The following is a 15,027-nucleotide window of genomic DNA, read 5'->3' as shown; positions in this document are numbered from 1 at the left end:
CTTTTAGATGATAAAATTTTAGACTCTAAAATTTTATTCATATTTATCAATAGTTTTTGAGACCTAATCTCTCCTTGAACCTGGAACTTACTGATTCAACAAGGCCATTTAACAAGCAGTGAGCACCAGGGACCCTCCTGTCTCCATCCCTCCCAGTTCTGGGCTTACAAATGCCCACCACAGCACCTGGGCTTTATGCAGGCACCGGGGATCCAAACTCAGGTCTTGATGTTTGCAAAGCAGGCAATTTACTGACAGAGCCCTTTCACCAACCTCTGGAAACCGTGTGGTATATCATCTCACTTGGTCACCTCCCCCACCTCCCTTTTCTAGAGTAGAGGCCATTGGAGACCTTTGACCCCTAACAATTCGTGAAGGGTGAGAGAGAGAAAGTCCCCAGGCACCATCTTTATTTGCATCTTACCTTCTACACAAAAGCTTATGGTCCAGTTGATCAGCAATTTCTGGCAGCTTGGTGATCTCTCCCCCTATTCTGCCCATGTCTGCAATCACCACTGTGTTGGCCCCTCGAGGAGCTGAGACAGGCTGGTCACTTGAGTGCTGTGTAGGCTCTTGAGGTTTGTAAAAAAACAAATATCCCATTATCTTGCTCTCCCAGCACTGTCTTAGTTATGAGTCAAATGGCCTTTGTTGGATATGGGGAAAATAAATCTGTCTTTGGGGTACCTTAAAATACAGAGATAAAAGTGACAAACGTGGTTATTGGCTTAAACTACCTTGTGGCTGACCTGATTTCACTTTTGTGGCTATCGGGATTAATGTTGCTGACTTCATCTAGATTCTAGAAGGGAAGGAACATCCCAGCTCTGGCGGGCAGAGCTCCCTGGACCTTTTGGCTTTGTTTCTCAGCATACCGTTGATGGGCACCCCCGCCATCTGAACTGATCCCACCATCTCTGGTCACACGCCAGTCTCTGGCTTGTGTTTAGGGACACTGGGTAAAGCTCCCACCCCCACCGGAGAGCCTTAGTTTTCTCTTGTCAGGGCATAGGATCAGACCTCAACTCCAGAGCTTGGACCCCTATCCAGTACCTGTAGTGTTTATGCCTGCTCCACACATTACCCTATCCAGCCGCAGCTATCCATCCATGAGTTCTCTCACGGCTTGTGGAGGCTCTTATGACATGAGACAAGGCTACTGTGGCCTCCCTGGGAGAACGAGGTTCACTGAAGGGGAACGTGAGGGCTGAGAGCTGTGGGAGGGAACCCCAGGGGCAGTGCTGCTCACCTGTCACCTCAGCTGCTCTGGAGGCTGAAGCAGAAGCACCGCTTGAGTCCAGCAGATCTGGGCTGTGGTGAGGTAAGCCACCAGGTGTCCCTGCTAAGAGAAACATCAATGTGCTGATCTCCTAGGAGTAGGAAGACCATCTGGTTGCCTAAGCAGGGGTAGATCTGCACATGTCAGAGAACTGTGGGAGGAAGTCTGTCATCCCTCAAGCCACCCAGAACCCTTACTGTCTTAGGGTTTCTATTGCTGTGAAGAGACATCATGACTACAGCAACTCTTATAAAGGAAAGCATTTAATTGGGCTGGTTTACAGTTTCAGAGGTTTAGAGCATTATCATCATGGTGGGGCATGGTGGCATGCAGCAGACATGGTGCTGGAGAAGGAGCTGAGAATTCTACATCTTGATCCATAAGCAACAGGGAGTGAACTGAGACTGGGCATAGCTTGAGCATAAGGGACTTCAAAGCCCAGCCCCACGGTGATGCACTTCCTCCAACAAGGCCATACCTCCTAATAGTGCTGCCCTCTATGAGCTTATGGGAGCCAATTATATTCAAACTACCACGCCTACCTATCCTATAGTTACCCACCAGCAGGATCCTCTTCTGTGATGGCTATGGATGAACCAAGTGAATCTAAGGATAGGAGGCATTATTCTTGAGATGCCCTTGACCTTGGAAAACACTGAAGGTCTTTGCCTCTGCTTCTACTCCCTGTTTTATCAATGGGAAGCCTGGGGTTTGATAACAGAGGAACCAGTATTTATCCTAGTGCATGAACTGGCTTTTTGGAGCCTATTCTCTATAGAGAGATGCCTTGCTCAACCTAGATATAGGGAGGAGGGCCTTGGTCCTACCTTAACATGATATGATAGACTCTGTTGACTTCCCGTGGGAAACCTTACCCTTTCTGAGGTGTGGGTGGCAGTGGAATGGGAGAGGGTAGGTGGAGCAGGAGAAGGGGGGGACTGGGATTGGTTGAAAAAAAAAAAGAAAACTCAGGAGGATAGCACTGTCACCCTTCTCTGAGAGTAGTAAAGTTTTAGAGACCCTTCCCCAAGCTCTCTCTCATGAGGCCAGCCTTGAAAGCAACCCCTCTCTTGGCTGCATGTAACTTCTGAGCAGCCTGTCTGAAGGAGAGAGAGAGAGAGAGAGAGAGAGAGAGAGAGAGAGAGAGAGAGAGAGAAATTGAGTGAATGAGGATGAGGAGGCTGGTTAGTGATGCCCCAGCACCTTGTCTTTGAGTTCTCAGGTTGGATCATGTAGCACAGAAGTATAAGCTTGAAGGAAAATAGGTCCTGGACTCACAAGATGTTGAAGAAACCAGGTCCTGTCTCATTAAGGTTGAAGAGGATGAGGCAGGCAGCAGATGATAATCACATTTGCCAGGGGCCTACAAGAACTTCCTGGGATGAACGCTTTGAGAATGAATCTGGCTACTGGCAGGGGACTTGTGTTTCTTGCCTTGATGGTTGGATGGGTCATTGACCATGAACCTTTGTCTGGGAAAATTCCGTTAAGCCCCAGTTCAGAGCAGAGTTCTTACAGAAAGCCTTCGGTAGCTCCTTCACACTGAGCTGGCCTTTCCATCCTTCCCACTTAGTTGGCCTCTCCATCCCGCCTGTCTCTCTTTCTCAGAACCCTGATGCTTCAGTGAGTCCTGACTTCTGAGCCGGTGTCTGGTACCAAGGAGGCTCTTACAAGCTGTGTGTGAGTTGAGGGAGTGAGCGCAACCCCGGGATGAGTAGATTTTATCTGAAGCGGTTTGTGCAGACACAGCCGTGAGGTGGGGGAGGATGACTCTGAACAACTCCGAAAGCTCTTAATTATCTCCCAGGCAGTGTTTCCCAAAGCAACTCCCCACAAAGTACAGGTTCCAAGAGCTGCTAATGGGTGCTGTGTATTACAAGAGTTCTCTTGTCAAACACACTGGGGAAAGAATGTTCTGCAGGTTTCTTTACTACTGAGGATCTGAGACTCTTGGAATGTTCTGGTGGGGTTTGGCCCTTCAAGATGACAGTCAAGGTTCATAAACTCATTATGTTGTACTACATGAGTGAGATTTTGATCTTATGATTTAAAATAATATTTGTGAGGTCTAGAAATGTAGCTCAGAGGTAAAGATTTGCCCAGCATGCTGGAGGCTCTGAGTTCAATCCCCAATTCCACCAAAACATGGTTATGGGACATAAGTGTGATTCAACACTAGAGCGTGTTCTCAGGATTTGTGAGACCCGAGTTCAGTTCACAGCATCAATTTTTTAAGAAAGTGGTCAGTTGGGAATAGTTTCATATGATTAAACTTAACATTTGGCCATGGAACCCTTCTAAATGTTTCTAGCGCCCAAGGAGGTATTTCCTCTGACCCGTAGTTGTCTTAGTTACTGTCTTGTTGTTGTGACAAAACACATGACAAAAACAACTTAGTGAAGGACAGTTTGGTCCTGGCTCACAGTTTGAGGGACACAGTCCATCATGATGATAGCCCCAGTTCACAGTTTGAGGGACACAATCCATCACGACAATGGACCCAGCTCACAGTTTGAGGGACATAGTCCATTATGATAATGGCCCAGTTCATGGTTTGAGGGACACAATTCATCATGATGATGGCTCCAGCTCACAGTTTGAGGGACACAGTCCATCATGATGAGGAAGGCACAGAGCTTGAAGCAGCTAGTCAGGTTGGGAAGCAAGAAAGATGATTCTGGTAGAAAGCAGAGGGCAGGGTAGCAGGACATAGGCGTGCTCAGAAATTTGTTTCCATGATGATTCTAAGTCTTGTCAAGTTGGCATCAAGATTAAGTATCACACCAGAATATGGGATTTCATCTGGCATGCTGAAGGAGACTGAGGAAGGAGAAGGGTTTCCAAGCAGGAATCTCCCCCACACTGGGATGCTCGCCCCAGTATATGAAAGTCTGTACTCTAGTTTTGGAATAAAAATTATCTGGGAAGACAAAGTGTTCATCCACTGGAGGTCATTAATTTCTTCAACTGTAGTCCAGTTGAGCCTCAAAGGTCTTGAAGAGCTACTGTGATCAGGATTGGATATGAACATCTTGAGTCATTCAGGTGAAGTTGGAACTGCCTCCAAATCCTGACTGTTTCTCTGTGGTGGTTTTATGCTGAACAGATCTGCAGAGTGGTAGGGGAGTCCAGATCAAAGTGACACTCATCTCCTACAAGGGGAAACTCAGCATCCGGGACCCATGTCCTTATAGGAGGGTCAGACCTACTGCTCGGTCTCACGCATCCTGGCCTCACCTCAAACTGAGCCTGTGCTGCAGACAACTGATTGGAGGGTGGAGCCCCGATCCCTATTGAGCAGCTGAAGCCGACCCCACGTTTTCACCTCCTCATGAAGGAACTTGTGCCACCTTGCCCTCCTTTCTCTTGCTTGTTTCCTCCTGTTCTTTTGAGTGTGTATTGCCCTGAGCTTTGCATGTAACTTGCAAAAGAATTGCAACCAAACTCAATTCATGCAGGGTGATGGTTGAAACTCCTGGACCAAACTTAGCATTTATCTTTTGTTAGTCTTAGGCAAGTGGGAAGAGTGGAAAACTGGGACTCAACAGACATGGCTGTCAGACATTGTGTGCCCCCCAAAAAGTTATGCTTTTATGAGCTCTAGCTTCCTATCTTTAAAATGCAGATTGATTGTATTTCTACCCTATGGTGGTCGGAAGGTTAATATTTGAAAATATGAAGTGCAGTGACTAGAAAATAGCAAGTTACTCAAAAGCCACACCCTGATGGCCCACCGTGTCTTCCCTTGCCTGCCATTTCCTTTAAGCACCCACTTTGGGATGCTTAACAGGGATTGGAAATTGGACTGGCAGAATGGATTGGATTAAATAGTTTTATTTTCCTTGATTTGATTGGCTTAGCTTGAGCGTCACTCTACAGTTTGTATTACTGGGGAACAGCTGATAAAGAGTGGGGAAGCTCCATGCTGGAGATTCTACCAATAGGAATCGGTACTTAGGAACTGGGCAGATGCCTTTCCAGATGGACCTATGCTGGGATTCTCCCGGCAGGAAGATTGGAAACAGATTGGATAGTGATGTAGTATCTTGGTAGCTGGGGTGGGGAATGCAACCTCACAAGGGAGGGTAGTGAGTTGAGCTGTCTGCAGAGCTGGGTCTCAGGTAGAAGTGGAAGTGGACATTGTGTGGCTGGCTTCCTTGATCACGAATATCTGCTCTCCACAGAAGTGGAGAGGATACATCCTGTGTTGATGAAGTCAGCCCTGCTGACATCCCAGGCATCCTTTAAGTAATGGCGCAGTAGGGGAGACTGACTCAGTCACTCACATTCTGCCTTCAGCATATGAAGAATCTCTCCTGGGATGTGTGGGTGGCTGAGGTTGGACACTGACTGTGATTAGCTGCCCTGGGACCACTCTGTGCCCCCACAGACCAAACTGTCTGTCTTCATGCCCCAGACCCTCTTCTGGAACAAAAGGGAGCAGTGGGCTTGGACCTATGAGAAGGGCCCTCTGTACAATGCAGAGGGTTTCCCCTGATGTCTTTCCTAATAAGCACAGGATTAAGTACTGCCCAAAACCCACAGATCATGAGATTTGTTAAGACAGAACCTAAGAAGAACCCTTTAACCAAAGAGATCAGAGACTTGCTTTCCTCATGTACTTCTGACAGAGTCACTCAACGCCAACTAAAGAGAACTATTTTATATTCATGTGTGCACACATAAATATGTGCTATATACACATGTGGATACATATGTATTTGTATGTATAATATGTATGATAAACTGCACAAATATACACATACAAATATAGACACCTGGGTACATATCAATAGGTATAAAAGTATGAATATGAATATGAATGTACATACATATGCATTTTGTGTCACATATATTTGATAGAACTCTCTCATCAAATGCTTATCATACAGCTGACCCAGAGCTCTGCAGAACTCTTGTGAGCAATGCCATCTTCCTCTCTCTGTTTTAATTTTTTTTTTGAGGTCCCGTTTCTGCTTATGCCTAATATTCCTGTAATGGTAAGTCCTCACCACAAGGCTTGTGCAGGCAGCTAGTGAAAAACAAGGGCATCACATATGAAACCCAGAGCTGCCTCTCTCTGGATTGGTTCTAAATCCAGAACATTACATCTAGCTTTCCTTAATCAATTAATTAATTAATATTAATTAATTTTGTTGGCGGGAGTGGCGTATGTGTGGAGGTCAGAGGACAGTTTTCACGAGTTGGCTCTCCCCTTCTACCACGTGAGTTCTAAGGATCCAGCTCAGGCCTCCAGGCTCGGTGCCAGGCACCTTTACCTGCAGAGCCATCTCATCAGCCCGCACAGCTTCTTTTTCTTGAGTGCTACAGCTGGTCTTGCTGTAGCAGCCCCTCCACCCTTGCTTTCTGTGTGCCACCTCTGTCAGGCCCCTTTGTGGTCTTGGCTCTGTGCTCTGCCCTGATTTTCCCCGCGTCTCCACTGGTGTTGCTGATGTTGCTGAATGATGGGCAAGGGCGGCGTGGTTGGCTCAGTTCTGCCCATCTCCTCCCAGGATGCATAAACTCACTGTAATTCACCTACTGAGAGCAGTCAGTTGGGCAGTGAGGAATTCATTTCACTGCACCCCGATGGAACCACTTCTAAAAAGCGTGTTCATGTGGCGCCTGGAGAATTAAAAGCATGAAAGCAATCCAGACACATGGAACTTTATTTTTCTCCTTTCACGGTCTCCTCCCTGATAAAATGCAGTCTAAAGGATATTGTCATTCACTTGAAATGTTTCTGAGAATGAAGCCGTGCGGGTTTTTCTTCATCTTCTCCTGCATTTGTTCGCTTGAGGAATCCATGAGCCAGACCTTACTCTTGATATATTTTTTTCTCCTTTTCATATGGTGGCCACTAACAATTTGTTGTCTAAAGAGGTGGTACGTAGTTTGTTGGGTGGAAGTGCACACGCATGTTCTGGCCAAAGGTCAACCTCAAGTGATGTTCCTCGGGTGCTGTTCATCCTGGATTTTTTTGAGACAGGATCTCTCACTGGGACCTGGGGCCCACCCATTAGGCTACCCTACCTGGCCAGAGAGCCCCAGGCATCAAGCTGTCTCCCAAGGTTTCTATAGTCTGTATAGATCGTATAGTATCATCATCTTTAAATCCAGCCCTTTTCTTCTGGAATCTCTAGTATTTACTGTAATTTCTCTAATATGTATTTATCCATAATTTCCTTCAGGCCTTTATAAGTTGTCCCAGTTGGCGTGTACACATTAGGAGTAAACAGAGTGAGTCGGGACAGCAGCACCTTCTACATCCGTGGGGAGTTGTGTCTGCCACAGTGTGAAGCCCAGGTGGTTGTCAGCCTAGGGATTCTTAGGAGATCAAACCAAGGGCCTGTTAATGGTGCCAGATATGGGTTCCATCTCTTGGTGCAGGTCTTGATTCCAATCTTTTTTTTTTTTTTGGATTCAAATGGGTATTTATTTTAGGAGAAAAACTTACAGAACACCTACAGCCAGGAAAGGAGTCTGGTCGCTGGAGCAAGAGCTGGAAACGAGAGCGAGCAGAGGGGCTGCCACTCTTCTTCTTCTTTTTTTATTCTTTTTTTCATATCTATCACTATGCACAAAACTTAAGTCCAAATGGATCAAAGACCTCAATATCAGTCTGAACACACTGAACCTGATAGAAGAGAAAGTGGGAAGTACTCTACAACATATGGGCACAGGAGATCGCTTCCTATGTATAACCCCAGCAGCACAGACATTAAGGGCAACATTGAATAAATGGGACCTCCTGAAACTGAGAAGCTTCTGTAAAGCAAAGGGCACTGTCACTAAGACAAAAAGGCAACCCACTGACTGGGAGAAGATCTTCACCAACCCCGCAAGACAAAGGTTTGATTCCAATCTTAAAGTGTCTGCTTACTCCCATAACGTTCAGGCCACTGTTGCTCCCGCAGGCTTATCTTGTCAGGCCAGTCATTGTTGTGACTCACAGGGTTGGCATCTGAGTCTGACTGATGATAGCCTGTCGGAGCAGGCACCTTCCGGCACCATGAAAGCTTCCAGACCAATACAAGCTGGATCTCTCCATGTTCTGTGACTCAAGTATATGATAGCTTCAGGAAAAAGTAGAGGCAGATCTGGGAGGTGTTGGGGGAGTGAGGATGGATATAATCAAAATATATACATTGTATCAAAGTCTCGGAGGATTAAGAAAACAGCATTTAAAAGGGAGTGATATTCTGGATTTCATCTTTTCCTTTCATATACAACTGGATTTATTTCCTTCAAAAAACTACCTTATCCTTAAAAAATAGTAGATTGTGTAACTATTGTATAACTCTTTGCTACTTTCAAATGAGAAAGTAAAATGAGGCATTTTTATGTGCCTTGAGTCTCAGAAGTAACACTGAGAAATGGGGTTCAGATACATAGAGATGGTAGCAGCAGATACAGTCAGAATACTAATGAGGGTCTAAGCAAGGAAAACAGTCTCAGGCTGGAGCTGGGCATAGCCGAGAACAAGGCCACATCCTCTGGCTTCCTATTCCTCCAGGGTTCGTCCAAGCACCCGCATCCCTAGAGTTGCTGGGAGGATTGACTGTCCGTGGGTCCAGCATAGCTCTCTGAGCTCTGGCCCCTTGCTCCCAGTTTCTCTAGGTGTTAGGAGCCTCTCCAGACATCTTCCTATTGTCCCAACTCAGGGTACCAGAAACTATCCTTACCTCTTTGTACCTCAACAGTTCCATTTAAACCTTTAATGCCATTGTGTAAACTTCTCAGACTTCATCTGCACACGACCAACATGGCCATGTCACATGGGACCACCTCAAGGAGAAGGCTGGCTGCTACCTGGCACCAGATACCAATACACTGCTGTGCTGAGCTGAGCTGTGGATGGCAGGAGCTTACCTTTTTACCCACTGTTAATCTGCTGGTGGAATGCTGATATGTCTAAGAATGCCCACACTCCAGAACATGTTTGGGCTGCTGCTGCCTGGCCTTGGGGTAGCAATTCAGAATAGTGATTGAGGCTTCGAACTATTTTCCAGCCTGGTTGGTTTTTTTCCCCCTATGCTATGGTGCAAGTCAAATCCAGGGCATGATAAATGAACCTGTATCTTAGGTTATTCATCATCCTGAAGGAACTGCCAGGGTCTAATTTTATTCAGGAGTCCTCCGAGGAGGCTAAAAACAAATCCTTTCTTCTCATTTTCTTCAGGTCAAGCCCATAGACGTTACAAAAACATGAATAAGTTCCCCTGTTCCAACACATCCACCAGCCATTTAGCAGTCATTTAGTGACTCCTCATGCTGCCACCAAGAGGGGCTGCTGTAGACGCGATCACAAGACTCTGGCCTTGGGCTTGTGTGTGTGTGTGTGTGTTTGTGTGTGCCTGTGCACTCGCACACGCATGTGCACATGCACACTCCTTGGTATACATGTGTATATGTGTGTGGAACAGGCCAGAAGACGAACATGGCTATCATTCTTCTAGAAAATTCCTTTTCTTGTGCTAAATTTTCTGGCCATAGTTTAAAGAGCATTTCCTTACTACATCCTCAGTGGACTTGGGAATGACTCATCCTGCCCATTTCAAGTCACTCCTCCACCCCTGGGGCCTCTTGTCAGTGGATTTGTTTGCTGGTAGTGGCCATGTTTAATATTTATGAAGCCTCCCCAGGAAATGTTAACAGTTGCCTAAATTTTAATGGTTTTCAAATTGAGGAGGACAAGCCACAGCGGCTCCCCTGATTTCCTGTGTGGCCTTTGGGTTGACATTTTCTGGCCATAACTTCTAGAACTATCATCACGCACACATCGACTGGATACCCAACTGGAGAATGGGTGGCGCACAGTGAGGAGATTCAGGGGCAGGAGCTAGGCTGTGACATCATAACGGCACACAGGGGAGACCCTGGGCAGTTAGTGACGGAGGGCCCTGGTGTTGTTTCTGTGGGAAACTTCTCAGGGGGACTGTATTCCATCCGGAGCAGTGTGAGCTATGTAGAGTCTGGAGGGGGAATATTACAGCCCTATAGTCCTCATCCCTTATCCCACCAAACTGGGATGACCACATCCTATTTCAGAAGACCACTTGGTACCCGAGCCCATGCCATTAGGAGCACAATCAGGCAAAAGAAAGCTTCACTCCTCAGAGCTCCAAGGCTTTCTGCCCCAGAAGGGGAGGCAGCTGAGCCAAGAGGATGGTACACCTCCTTTCTTCTCACAGTGCCTCTTCCCAGCCCAAATGTTTGTGGCCTCCAAAACCCTCCTCTGCTGTGAAACGGCTGGCGTCACGATCTTGGTCCTTCCAGCCTCCATGAGTGAGATGGAATCTTCTTTCGTTCATGGACCACTCCGTCTGAGGTGCTTTATCTAGCAGCCTGTGGCAACTAAGACGGCTGTCAAAGAGAAGTCACATAGATGCTGATGTTTGGAAGACAAGTAAGACAGTCTCGCGAACTCTGTCCCGTGACCTTAAAACCAAGAGTCAGTGGCACCCACAGCAGGAAGAAAAGACACTTCTCTTCTCTCCTGGGCTTTCATCCTGTCTACTTGGACTCCTGGGGTGTTCTGGACTACTTTGAATTTTCGTTGGAATTGCCGATCACTGGCAGGAAGAGAGTAGGGATTTCTAGAATGTTTCAAGCGCTGTCATGAATCCTAGAAAATTTTAGCCTGTTCTAACTACCCCCAGGTCAGTTGCCACTAACAAGACCACCCTGTAAACAAGCCACATCACTCTTTCCAGTTCTGTAAGAACCTTATGTAATGGGGTAGAACCCAAGATTGGGATTGGGTCTGTCTCAGCCAAAGGTTCTCCATTATCAGTTCTCTCTCTCTCTCTCTCTCTCTCTCTCTCTCTCTCTCTCTCCCCCTCTCCCCCCCTCTAAGTTCTTGGACAATTTTGTACATTTAGATCATATTCATCCCTCTTTCTGCTCCCCCCATGTCCATCCTGGCTTCCCTACACACCCAATTTTGTGTCCCCCCTCCCCTCTTTAAAGACCCATCAAGTACAGTTCTTGGTCTTCACTGGAGGGTGGTCTACCTAGAAGGGGCCACAACCTCCCCCATCTACCATCAACTGCCAATAGCTCTTTAGCTTGGACTGGCACTCCCCATGCTGAGGCTCTGAAACTCGTGTGCTGTTGCCTCAGTGGCTGTGGGCTCACTTACACAGCTTCCCTGATGTCCTCTGGTAGGTAGTCATCTACCGCCTGTGGCTCTCACAAGAAATATTTCTGACTCCGCTTCTGCCAGGATCCCTGAGCCTCAGAAGGATAGGGTAGTGGCAAGGGACAGGCAGCCCCATCCTGGTCCCAGGGGAAGACTGTGGTGGCTACAGCAGCTTTAGCCTTGGTGCTCAGCTTGACCTCCATGTGGCCTCCCCTGCCATCAGCCATCCTCACTGGTCCAGGCAGTTTATCTCCCTTCCTTGTCCTGGGGGGCAGGGCTAATGGCAGAAGCTTCCTAATGATATTCCAGGCAGTGAGTGTCTTGTCTTAATTACCTTCCTCATTTGCATTTTTGGTGGAACACCTGGGGTAGGAGTCGGCATTTTAGCTCCCTTCCTCTCCCACCAGCGGTTTCTTCTTCCATCTGTTGATTCCCTAATTTATGTTCTTTCTGCGTGTGTAATTTATCTTAGCTTCTCTTTCGTTTAACTCATTCCTATCACCTCCCACCTTTGAGCACAGTGACAAAACCCTTCTCTCCCCCTGTTACCTTCCTCCCTTGCTTAAACCAGTGGGAACCTGAGCTGCCCATGGCCACCTTCGAGGTCAGCCCCATGCCCTAGAGGCAGTGAGTTGTCGCTCCCTTCCTTTGGACTGCTACCTTGGAAACCATCCCCCAAAGTTCTCTAGTGGAGGGCCCCCTGCTGGTGGTCTGCCTTAGGTGCATAACTGCCTGGGAACAGAAGCATTCGTTCTGCTGAGAACCGAGCTGCAGAAACTGGTGTTTTGTGCCCACAGGACCACACCACATCCATAAAAAAAGCCATGAGCGCAGACAGCAAACTGGATATCAAACAGCATTCTGAGAATGGTGACAGATGGTGACATCGGTTCAAGGCCAGCCCACCCCTCTACAGCTGGGTCACTTTGCGCATCCATTGTCCCATCCCAAAGCACCAGTGAGCATGCATATGTCAGAGTGTTGGAGCTGTGTGCTGAGCCACACTCTCGGGGGGAGGGGGGTATTTTGCTGATTAACTTATGTACCATTGCTCTAGGCTGCTCTGTGATTTACATTAAAATGACTAATTAGAAAAAAAAAACATTAACAGAGGAACCAAGCAGCTGTTGTTCATGGCTTTAAAGAGTGATTTTCCCCCAAAGGGAAGTCTGCAAGTCTAGGGTCAATAGAAGCCTTTAGTCCCTTCCCAATTTTTAATGCCTGCCCTCAGCTGGCCAGAGTCCCAGGGAAGATCCGTGTCCCAACAATCCAGTATCACCCATGGGAGTGGGTTGAGGGCCTCAGCTGTGTTGAACATGGCAGAGGACAGCAGTTTGGTAATGTCTGGGTCACTTGAAGGTGGAGGCTGCCTGGGGGCAGCAACTTGGATGTGCCTCAGCTTTGTTTTCTCATGGGTGTGGTGTGGGAAGCTCTACAGAACGAGGCTGCCCAGGACCCCAGCCGTCCCCACTGCAGCCTGCCCTGCTCAGGAATAAATTCATTCCTGCCTGCCCCGTGTGGGAGCGCATCAGAAATACGAGGCAGATATTGATATTGGCTACATCTAGCCCTCTGCTTGGGGCTGTGGCTTGGACTCTGGGTGGGAACATCTGGAGAAGAAGAGGAAGAAAAGACAGCTGTGGGCCCCAAGACTCTGGCTCTATGAACCAGAACTTACCTGAGCCAGCACCCTGTCACCTTTGCCGTCTGCTCCACAGCCTGGAGATAACAGTCACTGCCTACAGTCCACATATTGGCCTGGCATACTGAGGATCATCAGCCACCACCACCACCCCCCACCCCCCACACACACACCTTTCTAAGGAAGAGGACTCTAGAAGATGAGGATTTTGAAATAAGGTCCTAGTAGGAAGCCATCATCATCATCATGGAGGAAACACTTGACAAGTGGGGATGAGCAGACAGACACTTCAGAGATAAACTGAAGTGACTGAACTATAAGACAAAATCTATTCGTTTCATTTTGTATGTATGCATGATTTGCCTGCATGTAGGTTTGTACACCACATGCATCCCTGGTGCCTGCAGAGGCCAGAAGGGGGCATCAGATCCCCTGGAACTGTAAGCCATCATGTGGGTACTAGAAATCAAACCTGGGTCCTCTGCAAGAGCCATCTCTCTGAGCCATCTCTCCAGCCCCATGAATGAAGTCTTAATAAGCTCACTTTTGGGGGCTCACTGGCAGAGGGTTTATCTAGCCTTTGCAGGATCCTGAATTTCATCCTCAATAGTACCCCCCCAAAAAAATTCAGTTTGGAATAATCAGGTCGCCTTGATCTTGACTTAGCTGGTGGCCTTGACCCTAACTTAGCTGGTGGCCTTGGTGCTGATTGACTTAGCTGGCTTCCTTTTCCATAGAGCTTTCAGGAAGGAGTGCCTTGGTGACTTCTATGTGGCTTGCTGTAGTGTGTAGCATATATTTGGGGGAAGCAAGGCTGAGGAGCCTCAAGCTGCTGTGTGGTCTTAGGAAGAAATTCTCCCTACAAACATGTGACTTTGGATTGGAAATGGCCCAGGCTGGGACTTGGGGATTTCCACTACTTCAGAAGGTTCTAAACTCTGTATTCTAGAGTTCAGATGCTTAGAGAGAAACCAGAATCCCAAATTCTCAACTAGACTGCCTACAGTGGCACAGGTGCAGCGTGAAAGATTCACCAGGAGAGAGGGCATAAAGGTAGAACGAGGCCCCGAGGAGTCGTTGAGGTCTTAGCAGGACCTCTGGGCTCCAAGCCATACTTGGTCTTATGTGAACTCTGACCCTCAGCCTACAGCATGCCTCTACGACTCCGTTGTTTGGTGTCTGTATCCTACCCGCTCCCACTGAACAGGGCTCAACAAAAGAAGCAGGTCATTCAAAGGGACAGTGGCTCCTGAAGAAACACCAGCTCCTCTAGCTCAGCAATTAATGCCTTTCTCATAAAAATGCTCCAGCGTAGCCCCAAAAGCTTTTGGTCTTGACCCAAACAAGTACTGGGGATTCTTCCTGCTTGGCTCATAGGAGCATCACCCCCTCCCCACGGCGGGAGGGGCTGGTGTCAGTGGGTATTGGTTCTTGCTCTGACCCTGGTCATACAGATATGTCCAGGGATTTGTTTCCACAGTAATTCTAAATTTCATCATGTTGATAATCTATATTCTCTCTCTCTCTCTCTCTCTCTCTCTCTCTCTCTCTCTCACACACACACACACACACACACTTTCACATACATCAAATAGGAAACAGACTGGAGTTTACAAACCCAGATTCGAAATGACACCATTACATTGATTTTTCTGTTACTTGCAGCCTGAAGCAGTCCTGCCTGACACCAGGAAGGCAGGAGAGGTGACTCCTAATCTCTGGGTCTTGTGTCTGTTGCAGAGGGTCTCGCTGTCGGTGTAGGATTTGGAGCTGTAGAAAAGACTGCATCTGCCACCTTGGAGAGTGCCAGGTAAGCCAGCGCCTGGAGTCTGGAGCACGGCTCTCACACCTCTTGGTCTTCTGCACTTACTTGGTACCTGGGAGGTTGCTGGCACAAGCTTGCTGAGCATCCTCAGCCCCATCGTGGCTAACGAGCAGAAGTTCAGATGTGGGTGATGATGC

General features: G+C 47.6%; 1 protein-coding gene across 9 annotated transcripts in view; it reads left to right on the top strand.

Annotated features, from left to right (window-relative positions):
- The window catches only part of Slc39a11 (solute carrier family 39 member 11), a 434,880-nt gene that overhangs the window by 355,997 nt on the left and 63,856 nt on the right, over positions 1-15,027 (top strand). For all 9 annotated transcript variants that reach the window (XM_057776243.1, XM_057776245.1, XM_057776240.1 and 6 more), the window contains one exon: positions 14,806-14,875. In XM_057776243.1, the coding sequence (XP_057632226.1) occupies positions 14,806-14,875 (70 nt within the window). The remainder of the gene's footprint in view (positions 1-14,805; positions 14,876-15,027) is intronic.

The sequence above is a fragment of the Chionomys nivalis genome, chromosome 7, assembly GCF_950005125.1.
Source record: "Chionomys nivalis chromosome 7, mChiNiv1.1, whole genome shotgun sequence".
Classification (NCBI taxonomy): Eukaryota; Metazoa; Chordata; class Mammalia; order Rodentia; family Cricetidae; genus Chionomys; species Chionomys nivalis.
Note: the sequence above shows the minus strand (reverse complement) of the source record. Positions and strands in the feature narration are given on the sequence as shown.